This window comes from Prionailurus viverrinus, chromosome E3 (assembly GCF_022837055.1).
Source record: "Prionailurus viverrinus isolate Anna chromosome E3, UM_Priviv_1.0, whole genome shotgun sequence".
NCBI lineage: Eukaryota > Metazoa > Chordata > Mammalia > Carnivora > Felidae > Prionailurus > Prionailurus viverrinus.
In genome coordinates, this window is record NC_062576.1 from 10,043,053 (window position 1) to 10,065,410 (window position 22,358).

The window sequence follows — 22,358 nt, forward strand, 5'->3', positions numbered from 1 at the left end:
CTGGGTGGCTCAGTCAGTTAAGCGTCTGACTTCAGCTCAGGTCATGATCTCGCTGTCCATGGGTTCGAGCCCCGCGTCGGGCTCCGTGCAGACAGCACAGAATCTGGAGCCTGCTTTGGATTCTGTGTCTCCCTCTCTCTCTTCCCCTCCCCTACTCGCATTCTATCTCTCTGTCAAAAATAAGATAAACATTTTTAAAAATTTAAAAAGAGGGGTGCCTGGGTGGCTCAGTCAGTTGAGCGTCCGACTTCGGCTCAGGTCACGATCTCGCGGTTTGTGAGTTCGAGCCCCGCATCGGGCTCTGTGCTGACAGCTCAGAGCCTGGGGCCTGCTTCAGATTCTGTGTCTCTCTCTCTGCCCTTCCCCACTCACACCCTGTCTCTCTCTCCTTCAAAAATAAATAAACATTAAAAAAAATTTTTTTAATTATTTTAAAAAGGAAAAGGATAGTGCCTTTCACTTTTCTGTGACCCAGAGTAGGAAGTAAAATTTCACCAAGCCGTGCTCAGCCTTACCGTGTGGATGCGTGTGGTTATATTTTTTGCTTTGTTTATTTCCTTTTTTAAAATGTTAGCTGTAAATTCTCATGGGTTGCAACGGGCTCTTCAGAAAATACCACTCAGAAAAGACATTTTTAAAGAAGGGAATTGTTTCCAGATGGTAAGATGCAGCAACATATCAGGCGTTGGGGTGGCTGAATTAACAATCCGGTTCTGTATCAGTAATGCTTCTATTTAAATAATAAGAAAGAACACCTTCTATGTGTAAGAAAAAAAGAACCAGTTCTACTTTAATTAGTATCATAAGCCGAAGCGTGACATTTAGGAAATGTCCCTAAAACTCCCGTCTTTGATATTCCACTTAGCCAGAAGACTCGTCACTATACTCTGGGTTCCCACCTCCTCCCGCCCACTTTTGGGCGCATCCAATCTTGCCTCCAACAGAGCACACAAATCTCCCATTGATAGCTTGGGGCTTGCTTTTGAGATTTTGTTTTTTTTTTTTTTTTTTAATTTTTTTTTTTTTTTCAACGTTTATTTATTTTTGGGACAGAGAGAGACAGAGCATGAACAGGGGAGGGGCAGAGAGAGAGGGAGACACAGAATCGGAAACAGGCTCCAGGCTCCGAGCCATCAGCCCAGAGCCTGACGCGGGGCTCGAACTCACGGACCGCGAGATCGTGACCTGGCTGAAGTCGGACGCTTAACCGACTGCGCCACCCAGGGGCCCCATTTGAGATTTTGTTTTTAAGGAATCCCTACGCCCAACGTGGACCTCCAACTCACCACCCAGAGATTAAGAGTTGCATGCTCTATCTACCGAGCCAGCCAGGCACCCCAGTAGCTTGGGGATTTTTACAGGTGTTTATCCCTTGCAACCAGCACCTTGATCAGAGTGCCCCTGCGTTTCTTCTCTTTCAGACTCAAGAACAGACCGAAGTACTGGACAACTTGAAGCAAGAACTTGCCACCAGCAAACAGGAACTCCAGATTGTCCAAAACAGCCTGGAAACTTCTGCCCAGGCGAGCATCACCTCCCTTCTCTCCCTTATTCTTCCCCTCTGGCTTGGGCACTGCCGTCACCCGGCGGCCAGCTGCATCCAGCAGCTGGCCAAGCTGGTCCCAGCCGTGCTCTGTGTGTGATTGGGGAGGGTGAAGGTGGCGGCTTAGAGATACCACCTGCTGTTCCGTGTGGCCTGCTGGTGGGTCTGGACTCCTGGGAAGCGGACGGTTTGATTCTCCCTCTTCCCACGTGGCCGACATTGCAGGCAGAAGCCAAATGGGCGGCACAGCTCTCGGAGCTAGAGAAGGAGAGGAGTGGCTTGGTGCACGCTGTGGCCCTCCGGGAGGAGGAATTATCTGCTCTTCAGGAACAGCTGGAACTCGCCCAGCGGGAACTATCCAGCACACAGGCAAGTAACAGACGCCTGCTGGGTGCCCGGGTCCGAGCCGTGGGCCTCGGTGATGTATCCATGGAGGCGGGGAGCTGGGGACGGTCGGTGAAAACCGTCTGGGGCCTCTGGGCTGATCGTGAAGGCATTCTGTGGGCACGGCACTGCACACCAGCATGCTCTGCATCACCCCCAGAGCAGATGAGGGACAGCCAAGCTCCCTGTCTTCACAAGAGAAGCACTGTGCGTGGTACTCCCCCCAGGCGCGGAGAATGGGTTATAGGAGGTCCATCCCCATAGCTTCCTGTGTTGCACCCCTGCGCACGCCTGTGGACCAAGGGAAAGGGTCGTTCTCTGTGGCAGGCGAACTGGCTTGGGCCTCCTTAGCCACAACTTGAGTTAAGATGCCGGAATCCCAGCTGCATCAAGATGGCTGCTGTTCGAAGGCTCTTGACGGGGTCTGTGTCAGATTCTCACCTCCCTGGACCATTTCTAGGAATCAGTGTGCCAGCTCGCCAAGGACCAACGCAAAATGCTTCTGGTGGAGACCAGGAAGGCTGCGGAGCGGGTGATACAAGAGGCCCTGCGGCAGCTGGAGGAGCCCCCTCTGATCAGCTGTGCCGGATCTGCAGGTATGTCCCCCTGTCCTGGTTGCACATGTGAATCCTTAAAGCCCGTTGCCGTTGGGTGTTGACATTGAACCCCAGCGAACTGAGAGTGGGGGTCCTCGGCCTGCTGCCTGTCAGAGTCGCCTGGTGATGACCAGTCCCCACTCTAAGATCAGTTCAGCCGGAAGCCGTGTGGCCCAGGGCCTCAGTGGTAGTACTTTCTGAAGCCCCCAGTTGTGATAAGGACAGCTCTGTGCAGTGGGTCACGCTAACGAAACTCTCCCTGGGAGCAGAGCCCTGATGACGACTCTAAGCGTCAGGGGGTGGAGGAGCAGACGGCCCTGCGTCTCTGAACAGAAAAACGTGGTCTGAATGAAGAGGTGGTTGCTCAGGAGCTTCAAGCCCACACGGGGAGCACCATGATGTATGGCGGGGCAGAAACAATGAGAATACCCATGCAGTCGCAGGCTATGAACGGGGCCCGCTCTGCAAGGTCAAGAGTCCTAAGGGCATGCTGATTGGGCAGCAGTCGGAACTGGAGAAGCCCACCGGATGAGAGGAGGGCCAGGGGCGCCTGGGTGGCTCAGTCGGTTAAGCATCTGACTTCGGCTCAGGTCATGATCTCACGGTTTGTGAGTTCGAGCCCCACATCAGGTTCTCTGCTGTCAGCACAGAGCCCGCTTTGTATCCACCGCCCCCCCCCCTCAAAAATAAACATAAAAAAAAAAAAAAAAAGATGTAAAAAAGAGAGGAGGGCCTTCATGCACAGTAGGTAGCAGAGCATCCAGGCCCAGGACATTGGTGACGTCATGTGTAGTTGCTGGCGAAGTAACGAGAGGACCCACTGAGAACAAAGGCGGATGGAAGGGAACAGCTGATAGTTGATTTTCATTGTCGAATAGAAACGTCTCCATTCGGTGACGTGTACAGCCAGGACTGTCCTATCTTATTCGCCAGGGAAGCCATCTGTAATGGCTTCCATTACGGCAGCCCCGAATGAAGGAGCACACAGTGCCCCGCCAACCGGGGAAATGCCAGGAAATGGGGCAGCCATGGGCAGGTTCTGAGAAGAGACTTCATGAGCCGGGGGTTTGACAGAAGAGGACAGACTTGAGCCAGTGGAGGGGCAGAAACGTGGGCATTGTAAGCGCTTCACATACCTCGGCCCAGCGAATCCTCACGATGGCGCCGTGAGGTGGTGCCGTTACTCCGTCTTCAGATGAGGAAGCTGGCACGGACGGCCTGAGAGCATAGCCAGTGGTGGTGGGGCCCGGAGCCACACCGATGCAGTGTGACCTGAGCGCCCACATATTAACTCCTATGGGACACGGTCTCTGTGGACCAGGGCACAGAGGCACAGAGTGGGGACGGCTGTGTTGCGTGCACAGCATGAGCCTAGATTCGCCTCACGGAGCCAGGGGTCTGGGCTCGGGAGTGATGAGAGTCCAAGGGCCTTGAAAGACTTAACAGGAAGGCCTGGATTTGATTCGGCGGCAGTAATGAGAAGTGAGAGGCTGATTCTCGGCTGCTGCCGTGGTTGCCCTGGTTCTTGGCTCAGGGACCAGATGGGCTCAGAAGAACAGCTTTTGAAGCTGCATTAAGAGAGTCGTGTACCTGCAGAGTCAACCATCTCCGCCCCCACCCCCCATCTTAGGGCACCCCCCGCAGGGCTGAGGCCACTTGCTAGGCAGGCTCATCCACTGGGTGGCTTGACCTCACGGGGAGAAAGTGACTCCAACACCCGTGGCTCTGACTCTGCCCTGTCTCCCCTCTCACAGATCACCTTCTTTCCAAGGTCAAGTCTGTTTCCAGCTGCATTGAGCAACTGGAAAAAAGCTGGAGCCAGTATCTGGCCTGCCCGGAAGGTAAGAAGGGCGAAGGATGGGGTCTGTTGCTAGTGACGGCTGGGCAGAGTTCAGAAACGCTTGTCTGCGGAAATAACAACCAGGCCCTATGCTCCAAGAAAGGGGTGCATATAACTTGTCAAGCAGGGAAGGAGGTAGGGCGGTAACAGCTCGTGAACAGTGCTGAGAAACCTCCTTTACACTCCTGGCAGATATCAGTGAGCTTCTCCGCTCGGTAACCCTCCTGGCCCACCTGACCAGTGACACCATGGCTGATGTTAGCACCACCTGCCTTCGAGCCCCACCGGAGCCTGCTGACTGTGAGTACTGGGGCTGGGGGGGCCAGTCTTATAAGCAGGGGGAGCGGAGGACTCAAAAGTTTTGGTTGTCTTACGTCTCCAGCACTGACCGAGGCCTGCAAACAGTTTGGCAAGGAAACCCTCACGTATCTGGCTTTCCTGGGGGAAGAAGGAATGCTTGAGAATGACAGCACAGCCATGAAGAGCTGCCTCAGTAAGATCTCCGCCATTGGCGAGGTAGGACCAGTGTCTCAACCGGGGGGAGTTACGATGGTTCTTGGGTGAGTGCCGGTGATGGCCCAGGGAGTCAGTGATGTCCGAAGCCAGTTCTTTCTGGCTTCCCACTTGACTCCAGAAAGTGAGAGTTGGGGCACCTGGGTGGCTCAGTAGGTTAAGCGTCCGTCTTCAGCTCAGGTCATGACCTCACAGTTTGTGAGTTTGGGCTCCGTGTCAGACTCTGTGCTGACAGCTCGGAGCCTGGAGCCTGCTTCGGATTCTCTGTCTCCCTCTCTCTCTGCCTACTCCCCGACTTGTGCTCTGTCTCTCCAAAATAAACAATGAGGAAAGAAAGAAAGAAAGAAAGAAAGAAAGAAAGAAAGAAAGAAAGAAAGAAAGAAAGAGGGAGGGAGGGAGAAAGAGAGAGAGAGAGAGAGAGAGAGATGACACTGAAAAATCTGACCCTCTGCCCAATTTTCCAGTCATATTTCATTCATTGCCTATGAGTTGAGAACCTACTGTGTGTTCATCGCTATGCTAAACAATATCAAAAAAGAATAAGCATAGTTTCTCTGTTTTCAAGGATTTGTGTCTGGTTGGGCAGGTAACACCTAACATGGAGATAGCAGGATATTTATTGATTTAATAAAGATGTAGTGAGCATGTCATGTGTAGTGGGAATTGTGGTAGATGCAGTTGTACGGAGACAAGCCATCGTCTCTCTGGGAAAGAAAAATAAGGAAATCATCCATTTTGATACAGTGGGACAAGAGCAGTAACCAAGTCTGTTTTAAGAGTTCAGTACAAGGCCGCATTTACTTAATTCCAAAAATGTGTCATGATATCAATTCCAGGGAGGGAAGAGATCAGGGCCAGAGTTCAGATTTTCGTCATCCCTCAGCGGAACTCTTAAAACAGGCTTCTGGTTAGTTTTTCTGCCTCTGGTCTCTTTTTCCTCTGATCTCTTCCAAAAACAAAGATCGTTGGATGACAAAAATCAAATCACGTAAGGTGACATGCAAGGACCGTCACAGTCTGGCCCTTATTCATTTTTCTGGGTCCCTCTCCCCCTTTTCCGCCTTCACCTTACCGTGTTGGTGGCTAGTGCCACGGGGTACCTGCCTGCCTGTCTCTTGCCCCCATGAGTCTTCAAAGGTAGAGCCCGTAGCCTTTTTCCATTGTCCCTTGGTCCCTGGCATGATATCTGGCAGGTGGTTTACACCCAGTGAATGTTTAACTAATTGAATATGCACATGGAGAGAGCAAAGCAGTTACAAAGATCGGATGGAGAGGAAGGTTTGTACTGGGGAGAAGTGGGACGACGAGGTAGAGATCCGTGAAGGTCTGGATGACGGAAGACTGGATAACGGTGAATTGCTAACCCTTCTTTCAATAGAATGACATGATCCTGGTGGTATTTTAGTATTATTGAATTCCTGATGGCGGCCAAGAGCATTGCCACCGTCTGCCTTTTGCTGGAGACAGAGCATCTTCTCCCGTGCTGTGCAGAACTCAGTGTCAGTATACACACACACAAGCCTGTAGGACACCGTGAGGTGAGGAAATAAGAATCGAGTTAATTTAAAAAAGCAAAGTGTGAGAGCAAGATCCCGGGCAGGTTTTCTTTCTGGCAGTAAGACTGACCAAATATTTAGAAGCTCTTCCTGGCACAAGACATGGAAAAAGCTAAATAAAATTGGGGGGGCGGGGGGGATGTTAATTGAATCTGAACTGGCCGAAAACTAAGGAAATTCTCAGAATCAGAAACCAAGAGGACGCAGGAACTGGTGTTTGTCCATCTCTTGACCTAGAGCTTGGATTTTAATGGGCCACACATACAGAGGAGACTAAAAAACAAAACGTAAGCCCGAGTAAGGTAAAAGTTTGGAATGCAGAGACTTCCTCCCCAAAGCAGAACTCCAAAAGGTCACACCCCAAGTAAGTGGGGGGGGGAAAGCCTACTCTGTTGGAGAGATCTTGTCTCAACCTCAGTTGTAGGGGGAGAAGGAAACACGGCTGCCTAGGGAATTTCTAACTACAAGCCACCTTTCTATGGTTTCAGGGTCCAAATCTCCTACTACCTGTGTGACCTGAAAAAACCCAAAGAGAAAATCAAATATAGGGCGCCTGTTACACGTCGGTTACGTGTCTGACTTCATCTCAGGTCATGATCTCACAGTTTGTGAGTTTGAGGCTGGAGCCTGCTTTGGCTTCTGTGTCTCCCGCTCTCTCTGCCTCTCCCCGTTCATGCTCTGTCTCTCAAAAATAAATTAAAAAAAATTTTTTTTTAATTTTTTTAATTTAAAAAAAAAAGAAAGAAAACTAAATGTAAAGTAGTCAGGTTTTTAGGAGCCCAAGTACCTGGTGGAAGCAGATCCAAACGGTCTCTGAAGGAATATACTTTGAACCTAAATCCCAAAGAACTTTCACAGAGTCCCAATGCACATCAGTTCACCATGAGTGTGTTTGACGTGTTCCAGAACGTTTTCTTTTTTAAGTTTATTTAGTTTTGAGAGAGAGAGAGCATGAGCAGGAGAGGGGCAGAGAGAGAGGGAGAGAGAATCCCAAGCGGGCTCTGAGCTGACAGTGTGAGATTATGACCTGAGCCAGAGTCAGACACTTGACCGACTGAGGCGACTCCAAGTACTTTTTAAAAGGCATTAAAAGCATGGCAAAGGAATAAGACATTTTCAAAAGTCACCAGATATATTTGATAAACAACCATGGGACTTCTAGAAATGAAAAATATAATCATTGAAAGTCAGAACTCAGTATACAGATTCAACAGCAGGTTAAACAAAGCTAGAGAAAGAATTAGTGGGCTGGATGATAGAACTGAAGGAATTATATAGAATGTGGCACAGATTTTATAAACTAGAGTACAGAAGTTATAGGTAGAATGATTAGTCAGGGTTCCAGATGAAGACAATAGAAAGACTATGTCCTTTTCTCCCCCAAGTAACATTTTTAGTTCTAAGTGTTACAGACTTTTCTCCTACACTTTGCTTTTTCCAGCATTCTGTGTGTGAGGTTCATCCATACAGATACATTCATTTTCACTGCTCTGTAATATTCTGTCGTGTGACTATAGCTCAAATTATACATCTATTACATATCTGTTTACATTTATTTATCTATCTGTCACATAGCTAGATGTCTATGGCTGATGAACATTTGGGTTCTTTCCAGTTTGAGGCTGTCACAAATGTGCCATATGGTCACTTGTGTAAATATCTCCTGATGTAACAGTTTCTCTAGTGCATTTGCCTAGGGATAGAATGACTACATTACAGGGGCAGCTGGGTGGCTCAGTCGGCTAAGCATCTTGACTCTTGGTTTTGGCTCAGGTCACAATCTCACAGTTTCATTAGGTTGAGCCCCATGTCAGGCTCTGTGCCGACAGCAGAGAGCCTGCTTAGGATTCTCCCTCTTTCCTTCTCTCTTCCCCTCCCCCACTTGCTCTGTCTCTCTGTCTCTCTCTCTCTGTCCCTCTCTCTCTCTCTCTCAAAATAAATAAATAAACTTAAAAAAATAATAATTCCTACATTATAGAACAAATCTCACACACAATGCCGAACGAACAAGCAAAATACATACGGTAGGATTCCTTTTAAATAAAGACCAATATATGCATACTTAACATTATACTGTTTAAGGATACATTCTTATGGAGCTTTAAAAAAAAGACATGACAGGGATACGTGGGTATCTCAGTCAGTTGAGCATCCAGTTTCGGCTCAGGTCATGATCTCATGGTTTGTGAGTTTGAGCCCTGCATCGGGCTCTGAGCTGACAGCTGAGAGCCTGGAACCTGCTTCAGATTTCGTGTCTCCATCTCTCTGTCCCTCCCCGCTTGTACTCTGTCTCTCTCTCAAAAATAAATAAGCATTAATAATAATAAAAGGATATGATAAAGCATTCTCCTGAATTCTGTGTTTATCTTAAGGTAGGGAATAGGGAAGTCAGAAAATGGAATTAGAACAGGATACAAAGGAAATTTCAAAGATACTGATGTTTCTTAAGCTATTCCTTAGGTCGGGTGGTAGATACATGGGTCATTGTTCTTATTCTTTTTTTTTAATGTTTATTTATTTTTGAGAGAGACAGAGAGAGAGAGAGAGAGAGCATGAGTGGACGAGGGGCAGAGAGAGAGAGGGAGACCCAGAACCTGAAGCAGGCTTCAGGCTCTGAGCTGTCAGCACAGTGCCTGACACGGGGCTCGAACCCACGAACCACGAGATCATGACCTGAGCCAAAGTTGGACGCTTAACCACCTGAGCCATCCAGGCACCCCGTTTCTTATTCTTTAAACCATTCATATCTGTTTTATACTCTTGGAGGCATAACACATAATATTTTCAGAATTCACGGACTTTGCCATCAGACCTGAGTTCAGATCCCTGCTCTGCCATTCACTAGCAGTGTGAGTGTGGTCAAGACCTCTCTGAGCCTTGGCTTCCCATCCGTAGAACAGGACGAGTCACTGCCTCATGATTGCTGTAGACACAGAGTTAAATAAGAGGCAGAGTGTTGGTTGGAAGGCATCACCCACATTTGAAGAGGTTTTTGACATACCTCCCAAGCCTCAAATACAATCAACACCGTGCAGCTGTGGGGTCAGGGTCCAAGCAGCCGCAACTGAATGGCCTTGTGGGGTTAGGCAGGGTAACTTTCTGGAAGGTGGGGGGGTTTTCAGCGAAGGGAGGGTGTGGAGCGTGAGGGTTTACGCAGTAGCGAGTTCTAGATGAGGCCTGGCCAGGATGCCCCTCCATGGATTCTACAAGCGTGTTGCATAGTGGGACCTTCCTCCCCTACCTTCTGCCACCATGCGAGGACTATGGGTCTGTCGGGGAGGAATGGAGAGGAAGTCAAAGGGTCGTTTCAGCCTCTGTGCTGCCGTTCGCAGGAGCTCCTGCCCAGAGGCCTGGACATCAAGCAGGAGGAGCTGGGGGACCTGGTGGACAAGGAGATGGCTGCCACGTCAGCTGCCATTGAAACTGCCACGGCCAGGATAGAGGTATGGAAGCGTCTGCCCGTCTCCTAAAGCCAGGCCCTTGCAGCTTCCTCGGGTGTGACAGTGCCCATGGGACGCGTCTCAGTTGTCCATCCAGGCCACAGATGGCCCCTGTAAGACCAACCCCAACCCAAACTCCCCAGGCTCCCTGAGGCATAGAAAAGGAGAAGGTCCTCACCTCCTTCGGTGTGAGGCCATCCTGCGTTACGGTCCCAGCTGGACCGCTTGTTCGTCGTGTGACTTGTGACGGGTTGTTCCATTAGCCTCGCTCAGATTCCGTTTCTAGATGATGGCAGTGATAATAGTGCTTGCCTCAGAGGGGCGTTGGAAGAGTTAAATGAGATAATGCACATTTATCTTCGTGCCAGGTGCGCGCCAACAGTTCCGATTGTGTCGGGGGAAAGCTGAGTGGGCACCATTGGAAAGGTCACATATTGTTCCTTTGGTGGAAGGCTGCAGGCTGCCCACCTTGGTTTGCCCCTAGCCGCTGCCCCCTCTGGCAGGTGCAATATCTCAGAGTTCTGTGCACGTCGGCCTGGGTGCCAGAAAGTCAAGACGGACACTCAACGGACAGGAGAGCCAGCCTGCCGGGGCTGTTTCTCGCTGACTAGATCGGAGGTCTGGGCTCTTTTCCCAACCCACCAGGACGTGGATGGGCGTTTCTGGATTTGGGTTTCTCAGCTACCACGGGGTGTTGGACACAAGGTGCTTCGGGATGCCAGTGAGTGCTCCGTACCCATGATGTATTGAGATACCCTGCTTGTTTTCAACAGGAGATGCTCAGCAAATCCCGAGCTGGGGACACAGGAGTCAAATTGGAGGTGAACGAAAGGTCAGTCAACACAGTGTGGTGGTGCCTAGGTGATCAGGATCAGTCTCTCCTGCATTGGATTATATTAATTACAATAGGACATTAGCAGCCACAGGTATTGGCTGAGTCTGTATAATTGTCGATAATGGTATTCTTAATAATATTGCTGTTGCATTTTAGGGGAAAAGAAACCCCGAGAATCATCACATAACCGTCTGCGGTCAAGTCTCCTCACTCACGTACCTTTCCTCCAAGGCTTCACCGCACCCCAACCCCCCTCCTCCCGCCCCCACCCCCGCCACCGTATTCCCCACCCCCTTTCCCATCCCAAGTTTGCCTGTGTTTAGGCATGAAAAAGAAAAACGTCTGTTTCGTAGCTCTTGGTCTCTGTTCTGTGTCCCTGACCTTTTTTTTTTCCCCCTAGGATCCTTGGTTCCTGTACGAGCCTAATGCAAGCCATCCAGGTCCTGATTGTGGCCTCTAAGGACCTCCAGAGAGAGATAGTGGAGAGTGGCCGGGTAAGCGTGGCTGAGGGCCCCTGGATGGGGGGACCAGACATCATTCACAGACTCCCAGTTCACTGGGAGGCTCTGTCCACTCCATACACTCATCCACCTTCAGTCAAATCCACGACTGCTGCCACCTTGTCCCATGTGTCCATCTGAGGGCGTGGTTCCCTTTCCCCGGGCCAAGCACAGATGCCATGGGAATCTGGGGCGTGCCAGGTCCCCAGGGAGCAGTCAGCCCCAGCCTCCAGCTGCTGGCTCGTTAACCCAGGCGCCATCGCCAGATCCTGCTCTGGAAACCCCTCGTGCATTGCAAGCCTGGGCCCTTGGAGGAGGGGAGGGCTTTTGAAAAGTGGGCAAATGAGAAGAGCCAGCCTGGTGCTGACCTTTCATAGCGGGTGGGGCCGTGTCTGTTTCTGACGGTGGAATCCACTCCTCGAAGACAGACTCTATCCCAGTTTCTGGTCAGCATCATCGCTTGGCTTTCTCAGTCCTCTGCGGGCATTCCTACTGCCGTGTTTCCTTCTCACACCTGCGTGCAGTGCAGCTCAGGAGACAGAGGTCCAGGGAGGGATTCCTGAGCCCGAAAACTATCCTTTATTTTTTTAATGTTTATTTATTTACTTAGAGAGAGAGAGAGAGAGAGTGGGAGAGAGGGGCAGAAAGAGGATCCCAAGCAGGCTCCGCACTGTCAGCACAGAGCCCGATGCTGGGCTCGATCCCATGAACCGTGAGGTCACGACCTGAGCCGAAACCAAGATGCAGACACTTGACCGACTGCACCACCCAGGCGCCCCCTGAAAACTATCCTTTAAAGAACGAAGCCATATCTGCTTTGATGGTGGTGCTTCTTACCAGTCTGGGAGGGGATGGTTTCTGCCCCCTGAAAATAGAGACGGGGACTGAGTAAGGAGAGCTTGGAGATTCTAAGATTATCGTCTTAGAATTTGGAAATGGAAGACACTTCCAAAGCATGGAAGCATTTTAAAATTCCAAGCAGAAATTATTTGCTTAAATTATTCACTGTGTAGTCTCTTGGCAAATCATGGTAAGTGGTTGGACTCCAATCACGTTGTTCATCTATGCAGATGCCTATATACATATATATGTATATGTATATATACACTCTTCTATATACAATGTAGAAATGTTGTGATATAATAGAAATGCTAGGGGCTTTGGAGGCAGAAAAGCCTGGGATTTACTTCCACTTATTTCCTGCATCAACTTGAAAAGTATTATTGCCTTTCTGAATCTTAGTTTTGTCATCTGTAAAATGGAATGATAATGCTTACCTCTTGCGGTTACTATGAGGTCTGTATGGGGTTTTATATATATACACATACAGACAGATATATAGATATAGATATATATAGATATTTGTAGGTATCTAAGCACCGGCACCCAGTAGGCACTCAATAAAAGCTAGCCATTCTTATTTTTCATTTCCTTAGGGAACAGCATCACCTAAAGAGTTTTATGCCAAGAATTCTCGATGGACGGAAGGACTCATTTCAGCGTCCAAAGCTGTGGGCTGGGGAGCCACTGTCATGGTGTAAGTGTCTGTTGCTCCCAAGGCTCCTCAACCCCACCCCCATTCCAGTGACCCATCGCAGAGCATAGCCGAGGGAAAATATCTGCCCCTTAGAAACTGTTGATAGGGAAGACAACAGTATTAAACTTTTTTTTTTTTAGTGTTTATTTTTGAGAGAGAGAGAGAGAGAAAGGCAGAGTAGGGGGTGGGGGGGGCAGAGAGAGAAGGAGACACAGAATCCAAAACAGGCTCCAGGCTCTGAGATGTCAGTACAGAGCCCAGTGCGGGGCTCAAACTCATGAGCCATGAGATCAGGACCTGAGCCGAAGTCAGACGCTTAACCGACGGAGCCCCAACAGGACTAGAAGTTTAAAAAGAGACCTGGATCTCCTTGGCAGTGCAGGAGTGGGGCAGGCAGTCTGTGTTCTCTGAAAAAGCCGGGGTGATAGGCGAGGTCTAGAGGTGGGATTATAAGGGGTTGCAGCCGTCAGTGACATAATCTATCTTGTCCCTTCCTGACTCCCAGGGACGCAGCCGATCTGGTGGTACAAGGCAGAGGGAAATTCGAGGAACTGATGGTGTGTTCGCATGAAATTGCTGCTAGCACAGCCCAGCTTGTGGCTGCGTCTAAGGTAGGAGCCGCACACGACGCCCCGGGGCTCTGTAAGGGCCGGCTAGATTAGAGACACTCGGATGATGGAGCCTGCCCCAAGAACAGAGGAATTATCCAGGGTCCACGTAGGTTGGGTCCCACATTAAAATTCTGCCTCTCAAGGGTCCCAAACTACCCTCCTCTGAGAGCCTGCCATCTGTCATCAAGGAGCCCCTCTGCCCAGCTTGTCACATGGGCTTCTCTTCTTGGCTTTCATCACTTTTGTTAGTAGTGGCCTTTGAGGGTCCCAGCCATGCCGACCTCTGATCGACAGTCTCGGCATTCAAGGAGCTCTTAGATAAGGAATATGTCAGCACAGTGGGCTGGTTACCTGGCCCGGCTCTGAGGTTCCACTACCGATGTCTGCCTCTCCTTAAGAGTCTCTGCATTTGAACCACTGCCCCATCTAAACGTGATACAAAGCTTGTTACCAAAATCTGTCTGTGAGTTATATAGTACCCCGGGGAGTGTTCTTATCGTCCTTACTTACCATCACCCCAAATTAGTTTCCATAACTAGGAAAGCTAGAGTCTGAGGCCACCAAATATGCCGGGGAGGTGACCCCAGAGACAGCGATTTTTTTTTTTTTAATTTTTTTTTTTTTTCAACATTTATTTATTTGTGGGACAGAGAGAGACAGAGCATGAACGGGGGAGGGGCAGAGAGAGAGGGAGACACAGAATCGGAAACAGGCTCCAGGCTCTGAGCCATCAGCCCAGAGCCTGACGCGGGGCTCGAACTCACGGGCTGCGAGATCGTGACCTGGCTGAAGTCGGACGCTTAACCGACTGCGCCACCCAGGCGCCCCGAGACAGCGATTTTTAAAAAGTCGATTGGGGACCACAGCGGATACCATGTTTGTCAAGAACTGTCGGACCGACTATTTGATTCAGTCGTCGCCACGTTGTGTGAACCTCAATCCGCTTGGTCCTGGCAGGTGAAAGCTGATAAGGACAGCCCAAACCTGGCCCAGCTGCAGCAGGCCTCTCGGGGAGTAAACCAGGCCACCGCCACTGTTGTGGCTTCGACCATTTCTGGCAAATCACAGATCGAGGAGACAGGTAGCCTTCCAGAAGCAATGCTTTCCTTACCTATCTTGTTCAGCTATTTTTATGTTCTTTTTCATGACCCCGATGTCCCACAATTCTGTTTCCAAATTCTGTATTGTTCATCGTTCTCCACGCATACTTATATTCTCGTAAGATGGGACACCGCATAAGCATGCTATTTGTATCTCCATGGCAACAGACCTTAAGGTGGATTTTCCATTTAGTAATTTCTCTGGATTCAAAGACATGAGTCTCCAGGCCTGGCTGTCCCGGGGGGTGAGGGGAGGGGTGGGGAGGTTCCGAGCCTCGTTACCCTTCCACGGCACTTCTGTCCCGTCCATCCATCAGTGACTTTCAGGTGTCTGGTGGGAACTAGCAAACCAAGCCTTTTAGCAGAGCGCTGACATTGGCCGCCTCTCGGGCGAGAGTCAGCCATGGGCATTCTCTGACAAGACCTTCTCCCTTATCCTTGCAGACAACATGGACTTCTCTAGCATGACACTGACCCAGATCAAACGCCAGGAGATGGATTCCCAGGTACGATCCCCGCTTCTGAGTGCACTGTTCTGTTGCCGGTGACGTCACCCCCAAATCTTGTCCCCATGGAGAGAAGCCAGTGGGGGAGAGTCTTGGGGAGGAAACAAACACGGACGGACAGTCGCCCAGGAATGAATGAATGCCAATGATGCTGGAAGGGACAGCGGAGGCGGCGACAGATGACGGGTTAAGATAAGAATCTTAACTCTTGCTCACTAATGCCCCTCTCAACGTTACCATCAGGGATTTCCTAGCCGACATCAACGAGCATTTAATGTCTTGTGATTGACAATTTTTTTCATTGTAGTTGACATCTAACGGTACATTAGTTTCAGGCATACATGTAGCGACAATTCCATGTATGGCCCCCATCTGTCACCATGCAACATCATGACAATATGTTGTTAATGACAATATTATTGACTATATTCCCTATGCCTATGACTTATTTTTCGCATAACTGGAATCCTGTACCTCTTAATACCGTTTACCTGCTGCACCCATCCCTCCGCCCGCTTCCCCTCTGACTAGTTTGTCCATTTCTGCTTTTTTTGTTTTTCAGCAGTTTTTTTTTTTTTTAAACTTCTACTATGAATTATTTGTGTATGACCTCTGGTTTAAAAAAGAAAAATCAATTCACTGAGAGCCCATCAAAAGACAATGCCATTATCCCCAATTGTTCAGTAAAGTTATGGCATGCAAAGGAATAGGAATCCATGGGACCCTGAAAAAAAACCCTGACATCCTTGTTTTAGAATGACTGGTCCCAGGGGTGCCTGGGTGGTTCAGTCGGTTAAGCATCCAACTTTCGTTCAGGTCATGATCTCACAGCTCGTGAGTTTGAGTCCCACACCGGGCTCTGTGCTGACAGCTCAGAGCCTGGAGCCTGCTTCAGATTCTGTGTCTCCCTCTCTCTGCACCCCACCCCTGCTCATACTCTGCCTCTCTGTCCTTCAAAAAAAAAAAAAAAAAAAGAATTACTGGTCCCAGTCTTGGAGTAAAGTCCAGGTTGAAGACCGTTAAAGGCTCTGTATGTGTCTCTCGACATCTTTTAGAAAAAGTCATATGGCCAAATACTGGAAGACCTGAGGTCAGGCTCGAGTCTACACTGTCTACACTGTCTTGCTTACTGGTCTCATCCAGCCCGCTTGACTGCAGATCCCATCTGTATGCTGATGAGTACCAGAGCCTTCTCCCAGGCCTCAATCTTCTCCTTGAGCTCTGTGTTTGTCCAACTGCCTACTTGATCCCTCCACGTGATGCCAAATACATCTCTAATTGAATGGGTCCAAACCAGGGCTACTGGTTTCCTTCCCACTCAGATCTGTCCCTCCCCTGTTTTCTCCATCTCAGTAACTGGAACCCCCCCCACCCAGACCTGGATGGCGGAGACCTAGGAGGCATCCTTGGGTCCTCTCTTCTCCCTCTTCCTTCTACATCCAGTCCCCCAGCAGGTCCTGTCAACTGTGACTCTCCTGGCCTGAACCTTCCCCCTTTTCTCCGTTTCCCTAACCCAGCCTAAGCCACCACTGGTTCTCTCCTGAACTACTGCAAAAGCAACTTAACTGTAACTTATGCAAGTGTTTGTTTCCAAGTAGTTTTGTGGAGGGGCCAGGGAGGTGGGGCAGTTGGGGTGGAGAATAGGAAAGGGTGTTGCTGAGACAGGTCCAGCCCTGGGTTGACAGTTGGCAGAACTTGGTGAAGGCACACGATGGAGTTCGCCATATCATCTCCATTTCTCCGTATATGTTCTCCATTTTGCATAATCAAAACTTTGAAAAGAAAAAAAAGGAACCACCTAACCAGGCTTCATTGCTTCCACTCTTGCCCCCTACAGTTTGTTCAGGTTCCACATATTTTATTTTATTTTATTTTATTTTATTTTATTTTATTTTATTTTATTTATTTATTTATTTATTTATTTATTTATTTATTTATTTTAAGTTTAGTTATTTTGAGAGAGAGAGAGAGAGCGAGCACACACACATGTAAGCAGGGTGGGAGTGGGGGGTGCAGAGAGAGCTGGAGAGAGAGAATCCCAAGCAGGCTCCACACTGTCAGTGCAGAGCCCAACATAGGGCTTGAACTCACGAACTGTGAGATCATGACCTGAGCTGAAATCAAAAGTCAGACGCTTAACTGACTTGAGCCGCCCAGGTGCCCCAATTTTACATATTTTAAAAGCGTAAATACCATCACTTTACGTCCCTTGCTTAAAATCTTCCAATGGCTTTCCTTTCACACTTGAGTTAATACCCAAATTCCTGACCCCAGCCCGGGGCCCTGGGCTGTTTTTCCACCCATCTCCCATGGCCCTCTCCCTCTCCCAACCTCCTTCCTGCCTGAGTAGCCTTTGCTGAGCACCCTTTGCCCTTATCACATGACCCTGTGTCACTTTCACTATGGGTCTGATCTATTCTTGTTCATGAGTTTGTGTCTTTGCCCTGCAGGGTAAGCAGAGACCTTGTCTGTCCATGCACCACTGTGTCTCCAGCACCTGCTGCAGAGCCCCGGGGTACATGATGGGTGCTCAGCTCAGCAAATGTTTCTTGAATTAATAAATAAATTAATAAAATAACTAGAATTAATGAGGGGTAGGGATAGCCAGGGACCAGCCTTTTCCTTGGGAAGATTGTGCTTTTTCCTGTATAATAATAACCCTAAGTTGGACCAGCCCTTCAGAGATACCAGAGCCATCAGAGCTGGCTCTTGCCTGGATTTCCAGGAAAGCGGGATTGAAGGAGAAGGGGGATTTGGTTGGAACATACCACACGGATGGGCTACACATTGGAGATGCTTTCAGATAGAGATTTCAGAGGAGCACGTTATGAACCCTACTCCCAACAGGCGTTGGGGCTATACGGCATCAGGTCCAGTAGAGGGCCCCAGTGAGGAACAAGAGGAGCCACTGGGATAGACTGGTGGATGGCAGAGGGTGGGGAAATCCACAGACCCGAGGATGAAATTGAGAACCAGGTACACTATGGAAACGGGGTGAATAACCCAAAGGAAGAAGAGACCCGGAACATGGAGGAGAGGGACTGAGTTAACACGAGACCACTGTCCGGTTGCTGCTCAAGAGCACATTCCACTCTTCCCACAGGTCCGGGTGCTGGAGCTGGAGAATGAACTGCAGAAGGAGCGTCAAAAACTGGGAGAGCTTCGGAAAAAGCACTACGAGCTCGCCGGTGTTGCCGAGGGCTGGGAAGAAGGTGGGCCTCTCTGAGGGCCGGTGAGGGCACGGTGAGGGGTGGGTGCACGTCCCCTCAGACGTGACCGAATGAAGCTCCCTTCAGGCCACTGACTTCCCCCTCACGACTCACAGAGCGTGTTTTCTCTGCAGTTGTAGATAACCTCCAAGCCCAGAACTGCCATAAATTGTGGCGAATCGAGAGCTTTGGGGGTCACCTGTCAACACCTTAACCTTGACCAGTGGGCTCATCACCCACTCACCACTGTTCCCTTCCAAGCCCAGTTAGCCTGGTTTCCGGCCCAGCAGTTTCCTGTGTGGCTGGCACAGAGGTGAACAGTGAATGAAAAAATGGCGGCCAGCAGGCAGGGCAAGTGGATCACAGGCCTCTCGCTGACCAGGGTCAGCAGTGGGCACCAGTGGCCGCGCCACAGACAGGGTCAAGAGCTAGAAATGGAGTGGAGTAGGGGTACTGTCAGGCCCACCCGCCCAGAGAGGCTTTATCACCTGGAATGTACTGCTCTCCCACGTGCCTAACGCGGCCAACTCGATCACAACCAGGACTGCCAACCCTCGTCGTCTTGTCTGCGGGAACCAACCACAGATGCGTACCACTCATGGTCGGGCACCTAACTTGGGGAATAGATGCCTGTGAGCATGAGGTATTTTAGAGCCTAACGCTGGTCGCCGTTCCTGTTGGGTACGTGAACGCGTGCACATGCGACGCGCTATGAAACAGAAATTACCGTTGTCTTTCAGGAACAGAAGCATCGCCACCAGCACTGCACGAAGCGGTCACCGGAAAAGAATAGAGCCACACCGACACCCCACACGTCTGAGTGTAAATCTTGTTACAGTCTCTGTGTGTTATTCCCCAGCCACAGCCTACGCCCCCGGGGGTCCCGGCGGCAGCCACACCGCACACCGCTCCCGTTGTCCAGAGCCGGGGACCCGAATGGCCTTCCACAGAGGAGGGGGACCAGGGCCGCCCCCGCGGAGAGGCCCTCCCTCCCAGTCCTGCCTGCTGTTTGACCCCCCACCCACCCACCCCCCACCCCCCGATGCTCAGCATCCTTGTCCGAGGGGCCTGCTGTTCCGGAGAGCCTGGCAAGGGGCCACCTATGCCTTCTCTTCTCTGTTTTCTTCTCAGCCTTTTCTTTTACCATCATTTGCACCAACTTGGGAGCATCCGAGGGCTGGTGGGCTCCAAACCAGGATGCCGCCCTGAATCTGCCATCAGAACGGCAGGAGTGTCCTGGCTGAGCACGCCAAGGCAGCTCTCCCCTCTCTTGGCAGTTCCATGGTTTCCCACTGCTTCTTACGGTGGTTGGTTGGGTTTTCTGGGGGGGGGGGGGGGCGTTTTTGGTTTTTTGGGGTTTTTTTGGTTCTCTTCTTTCAGTGTTCACTCGTAGAGCCAGCTCTCCCAAAGGGAGCGCCCCCAGAGCTCTGAGCCATCGGGGGGGGGGGCCCCTAACCACAGCAGGTAACAGCAATGGTGCTGCTTAGCCTCCACCTTGGTGCTCCACGCCAGCCTCCATGCTGAGTGTCCTGCGGAGCGAGGATGGGTCAGCCGAGGCCACTCCCCAGGGGCGGGCACTGCTGCAGGGCCACGCTTTCCTCCAAAGGCTGGAGCAGAGCGAGTGCCTTTTCCTCCTAAAGCGAGAGCCCGGCTGAGAGAGCCCCTGCCCACCTTCACGAGCGACCAGGGGTAAAGAGAGAAGGGGAGGAGGGGTGCACACTGCCCAGGTCTCGGGAGACCCCGCTCTTGGGAACTCTTCGCGACCAGGCTGAAAAACCTGATCACAAGCCTGAATGTGTCGGTGAGAGAAGCCACATTTCTGACCCCAGAATGAATTTTCCGGGCCACCTCCCTTCAGACCCAGGCAGGACCCTGAGAGGGAGTGCATGAGGGGTTTCCAATTCCTTTCTCCAAATGGCTGCTTTGGCATCCTTGTGAACCTGAAGAAGCTATATAGTTCCACGTTCTACCTAATCGATAGACCCAGAAGATCAGGCAGACTTGCTCCCGGCAGGAAAGAACCCTGTGCTTGGTTTGGTACCTTTCGTATTTATTACTAACCTCCGTTGAGCAGCAGCAGCCTACAGAAAGCCGCTTTGAGCAATCAGGATTTGAGGTGTGACAATGGCAAGGCGTGCGTTGCTGCCCTAGGTCATCAGTCTTCGAGTATCAGAAACAAGCTTCCCAATCTGTTACCAGTCTAGACCCCGAAGTGAGCAGCTTCCTCAGAGCATCTGGGTCAGGGAAACCGAGAAAGGGGGACCACTGGCTCTGAGCCCTTCCAGCCACACATCCCGGGCCCTTGCTGCTCGGACGGGATGAGGACAGAAGGCACGTAACGGCTTCCTAGAGGCGGGCAGCCTGACAGCACTTGTCCACCTCCAGATGGACCCCCGCATTTAAGTGACCTTCCGATCTTGGACAAACAGCGTCTTCCTTCCTTATCTGTAGCAACTCGTAGGTAGAAAGCCAACAAGCACTTCCCAGGACCTGTCCCAAAGGAACGTCTCGAAGTGTTGCTACCTGACCGGTTGTGAGAGTCCTGTTTGATCACTGTGAATCAACCCCGCCCCTTCCTAACCACGCCCCTCCCTCTCTGTACATTTCCTAAGTAGGGCACTCAAGACGCACTCTCCCATTAGCTCAGATTCCAAGAGTCAGACGTGCTAGCTCCACATTGGGCTAAGGGGGGGGTGGTCAGCGGTAGACGATGAGCGGTCTTACGCTTTAAAGCCCCTTGGTGCTCAGCGTTTTTCCATCCGCGGCTCAGAAGGAATGGCGTGCGGCATCCCCTTCCCCGTTGTGCGTTCTCAGAGTGGGTCAACATTACCACAGAGGACTAGTCCTCACTTCCCAGAGTCTTGGCCAAACTGTTGTGCTCTAGGATCCCCGTGGTGACAAAAAAAATCTAGAATGTGGGACCACACGAGGACTCTGAATCACACTCCCTCTAAAAAGAAGCCACGGTAACTTTTAAAACCTTTGTGGACTGTGGACTTAGCCCGAGTAATCCAACCGTGCAGAAGGCAATTAAACAGGAACACAGGCTAATCCCGTCTCGCACGAGCCAGATGCAGCCCAATTCTGTTGGTCATTGCTCACCTTGGAAGCTGGTCCATGCTCTAGCCAAAATCAAATTGTCCTACCTTGGCTTTTCTAAAAATGAGCGTATCTCTACTTGGTGTGAAATGCTCAATTAAAACAGGAGTCACATCCTAAGGCTAAAAATGAACTCACAGCCTCTTAGGTACCTGAGCATCGGTAGTGACTGAAGTCCCATGGGTCAGTGTAAATGGGTCACAGCAAGGCAGAGCAAGAAAATGGCTTAGGGCCGATGAGAGGTTGAAAGACAGCCGTATCCGTTATTTAATTTTGTAATACAGTGCTCTAATACCTCTAGAGTAAGGGTTTGTGTGTACATAATAAGGAACACAATAGAAAAGACCTGCCTTTGTGGGGTTCTTTTATATCTGAGTCAGGAGTTTAAATTAGACTGTAATTTAGATCGTTTGCTGATTCTGCTGCTTACAGCAGGGTCCCTAGGATCCCACCTGAATGGGAGTCCCTAACCCATGGCTGGAAGAACCAAACATTGTCCAGAATATCCTTTTTTGGAAGTGTTTGAGCTGCCAGGTCAACACCAGGGTTTACCAGGTACCACGGGGGTCACGATGATTGTCGTCCATTCAGTCAGGTTGGTTTGCTTCGGCTCCTCCCTGAGGAGGAGCTGGTTCTGAACTTGCACCTGGGACATACTCACTTCTCTGCCGGCTCCGTGGCCCGGAGGCATCTGCCGGCTCCACTTACCCTGGTCTCTGACAACAGGTAGAAGTTCTTGGTACCTTCTACCGCCTTTGCAAGTCTCTGGAAATCCTTCCTGCCAATGAAAGCCTTCGATCCTGGCATTGGCCTCTCAACTAGATTGGCTTTGCCCGTCGCCATCTTCGGTCCTCCAGAGACCGCCCTGTCTATAGCATAGAACCACCACCACGGGCCTGCCAGCCTTCACCACAGCAAACCGGGCCAGCTGTCTGCTGCTCAAGTCCCCTTCGTCTCCCAGGGTCAGACCAAATGCAGGATCAGCGACCCAGAGTGGTGGCACAGCCTCTCACCCCCAGGAGCCAAAGCAACGGGAAACAATTGGTTAGATGCCGTGGGGTCCGATTCTGAGAGTAGGTCATTTCCAGA

General features: G+C 50.5%; 1 protein-coding gene across 2 annotated transcripts in view; it reads left to right on the forward strand.

Moving 5' to 3' along the window:
- HIP1 (huntingtin interacting protein 1) overlaps window positions 1-21,596 on the forward strand; it is a 151,379-nt gene extending 129,783 nt beyond the window's left edge. For both annotated transcript variants that reach the window (XM_047838725.1, XM_047838726.1), the window contains exons 17-31: window positions 1,422-1,523; window positions 1,769-1,912; window positions 2,388-2,523; window positions 4,278-4,364; window positions 4,556-4,663; window positions 4,746-4,879; window positions 9,765-9,875; window positions 10,646-10,704; window positions 11,108-11,201; window positions 12,644-12,744; window positions 13,250-13,355; window positions 14,313-14,436; window positions 14,900-14,961; window positions 18,065-18,173; window positions 18,911-21,596. In XM_047838725.1, coding sequence (XP_047694681.1) covers window positions 1,422-1,523; window positions 1,769-1,912; window positions 2,388-2,523; window positions 4,278-4,364; window positions 4,556-4,663; window positions 4,746-4,879; window positions 9,765-9,875; window positions 10,646-10,704; window positions 11,108-11,201; window positions 12,644-12,744; window positions 13,250-13,355; window positions 14,313-14,436; window positions 14,900-14,961; window positions 18,065-18,173; window positions 18,911-18,963 — 1,530 coding nt within the window. In that variant the 3' untranslated portion in view covers window positions 18,964-21,596. The remainder of the gene's footprint in view (window positions 1-1,421; window positions 1,524-1,768; window positions 1,913-2,387; window positions 2,524-4,277; window positions 4,365-4,555; window positions 4,664-4,745; window positions 4,880-9,764; window positions 9,876-10,645; window positions 10,705-11,107; window positions 11,202-12,643; window positions 12,745-13,249; window positions 13,356-14,312; window positions 14,437-14,899; window positions 14,962-18,064; window positions 18,174-18,910) is intronic.
- The last annotated feature ends 762 nt before the right edge of the window (window positions 21,597-22,358 follow it).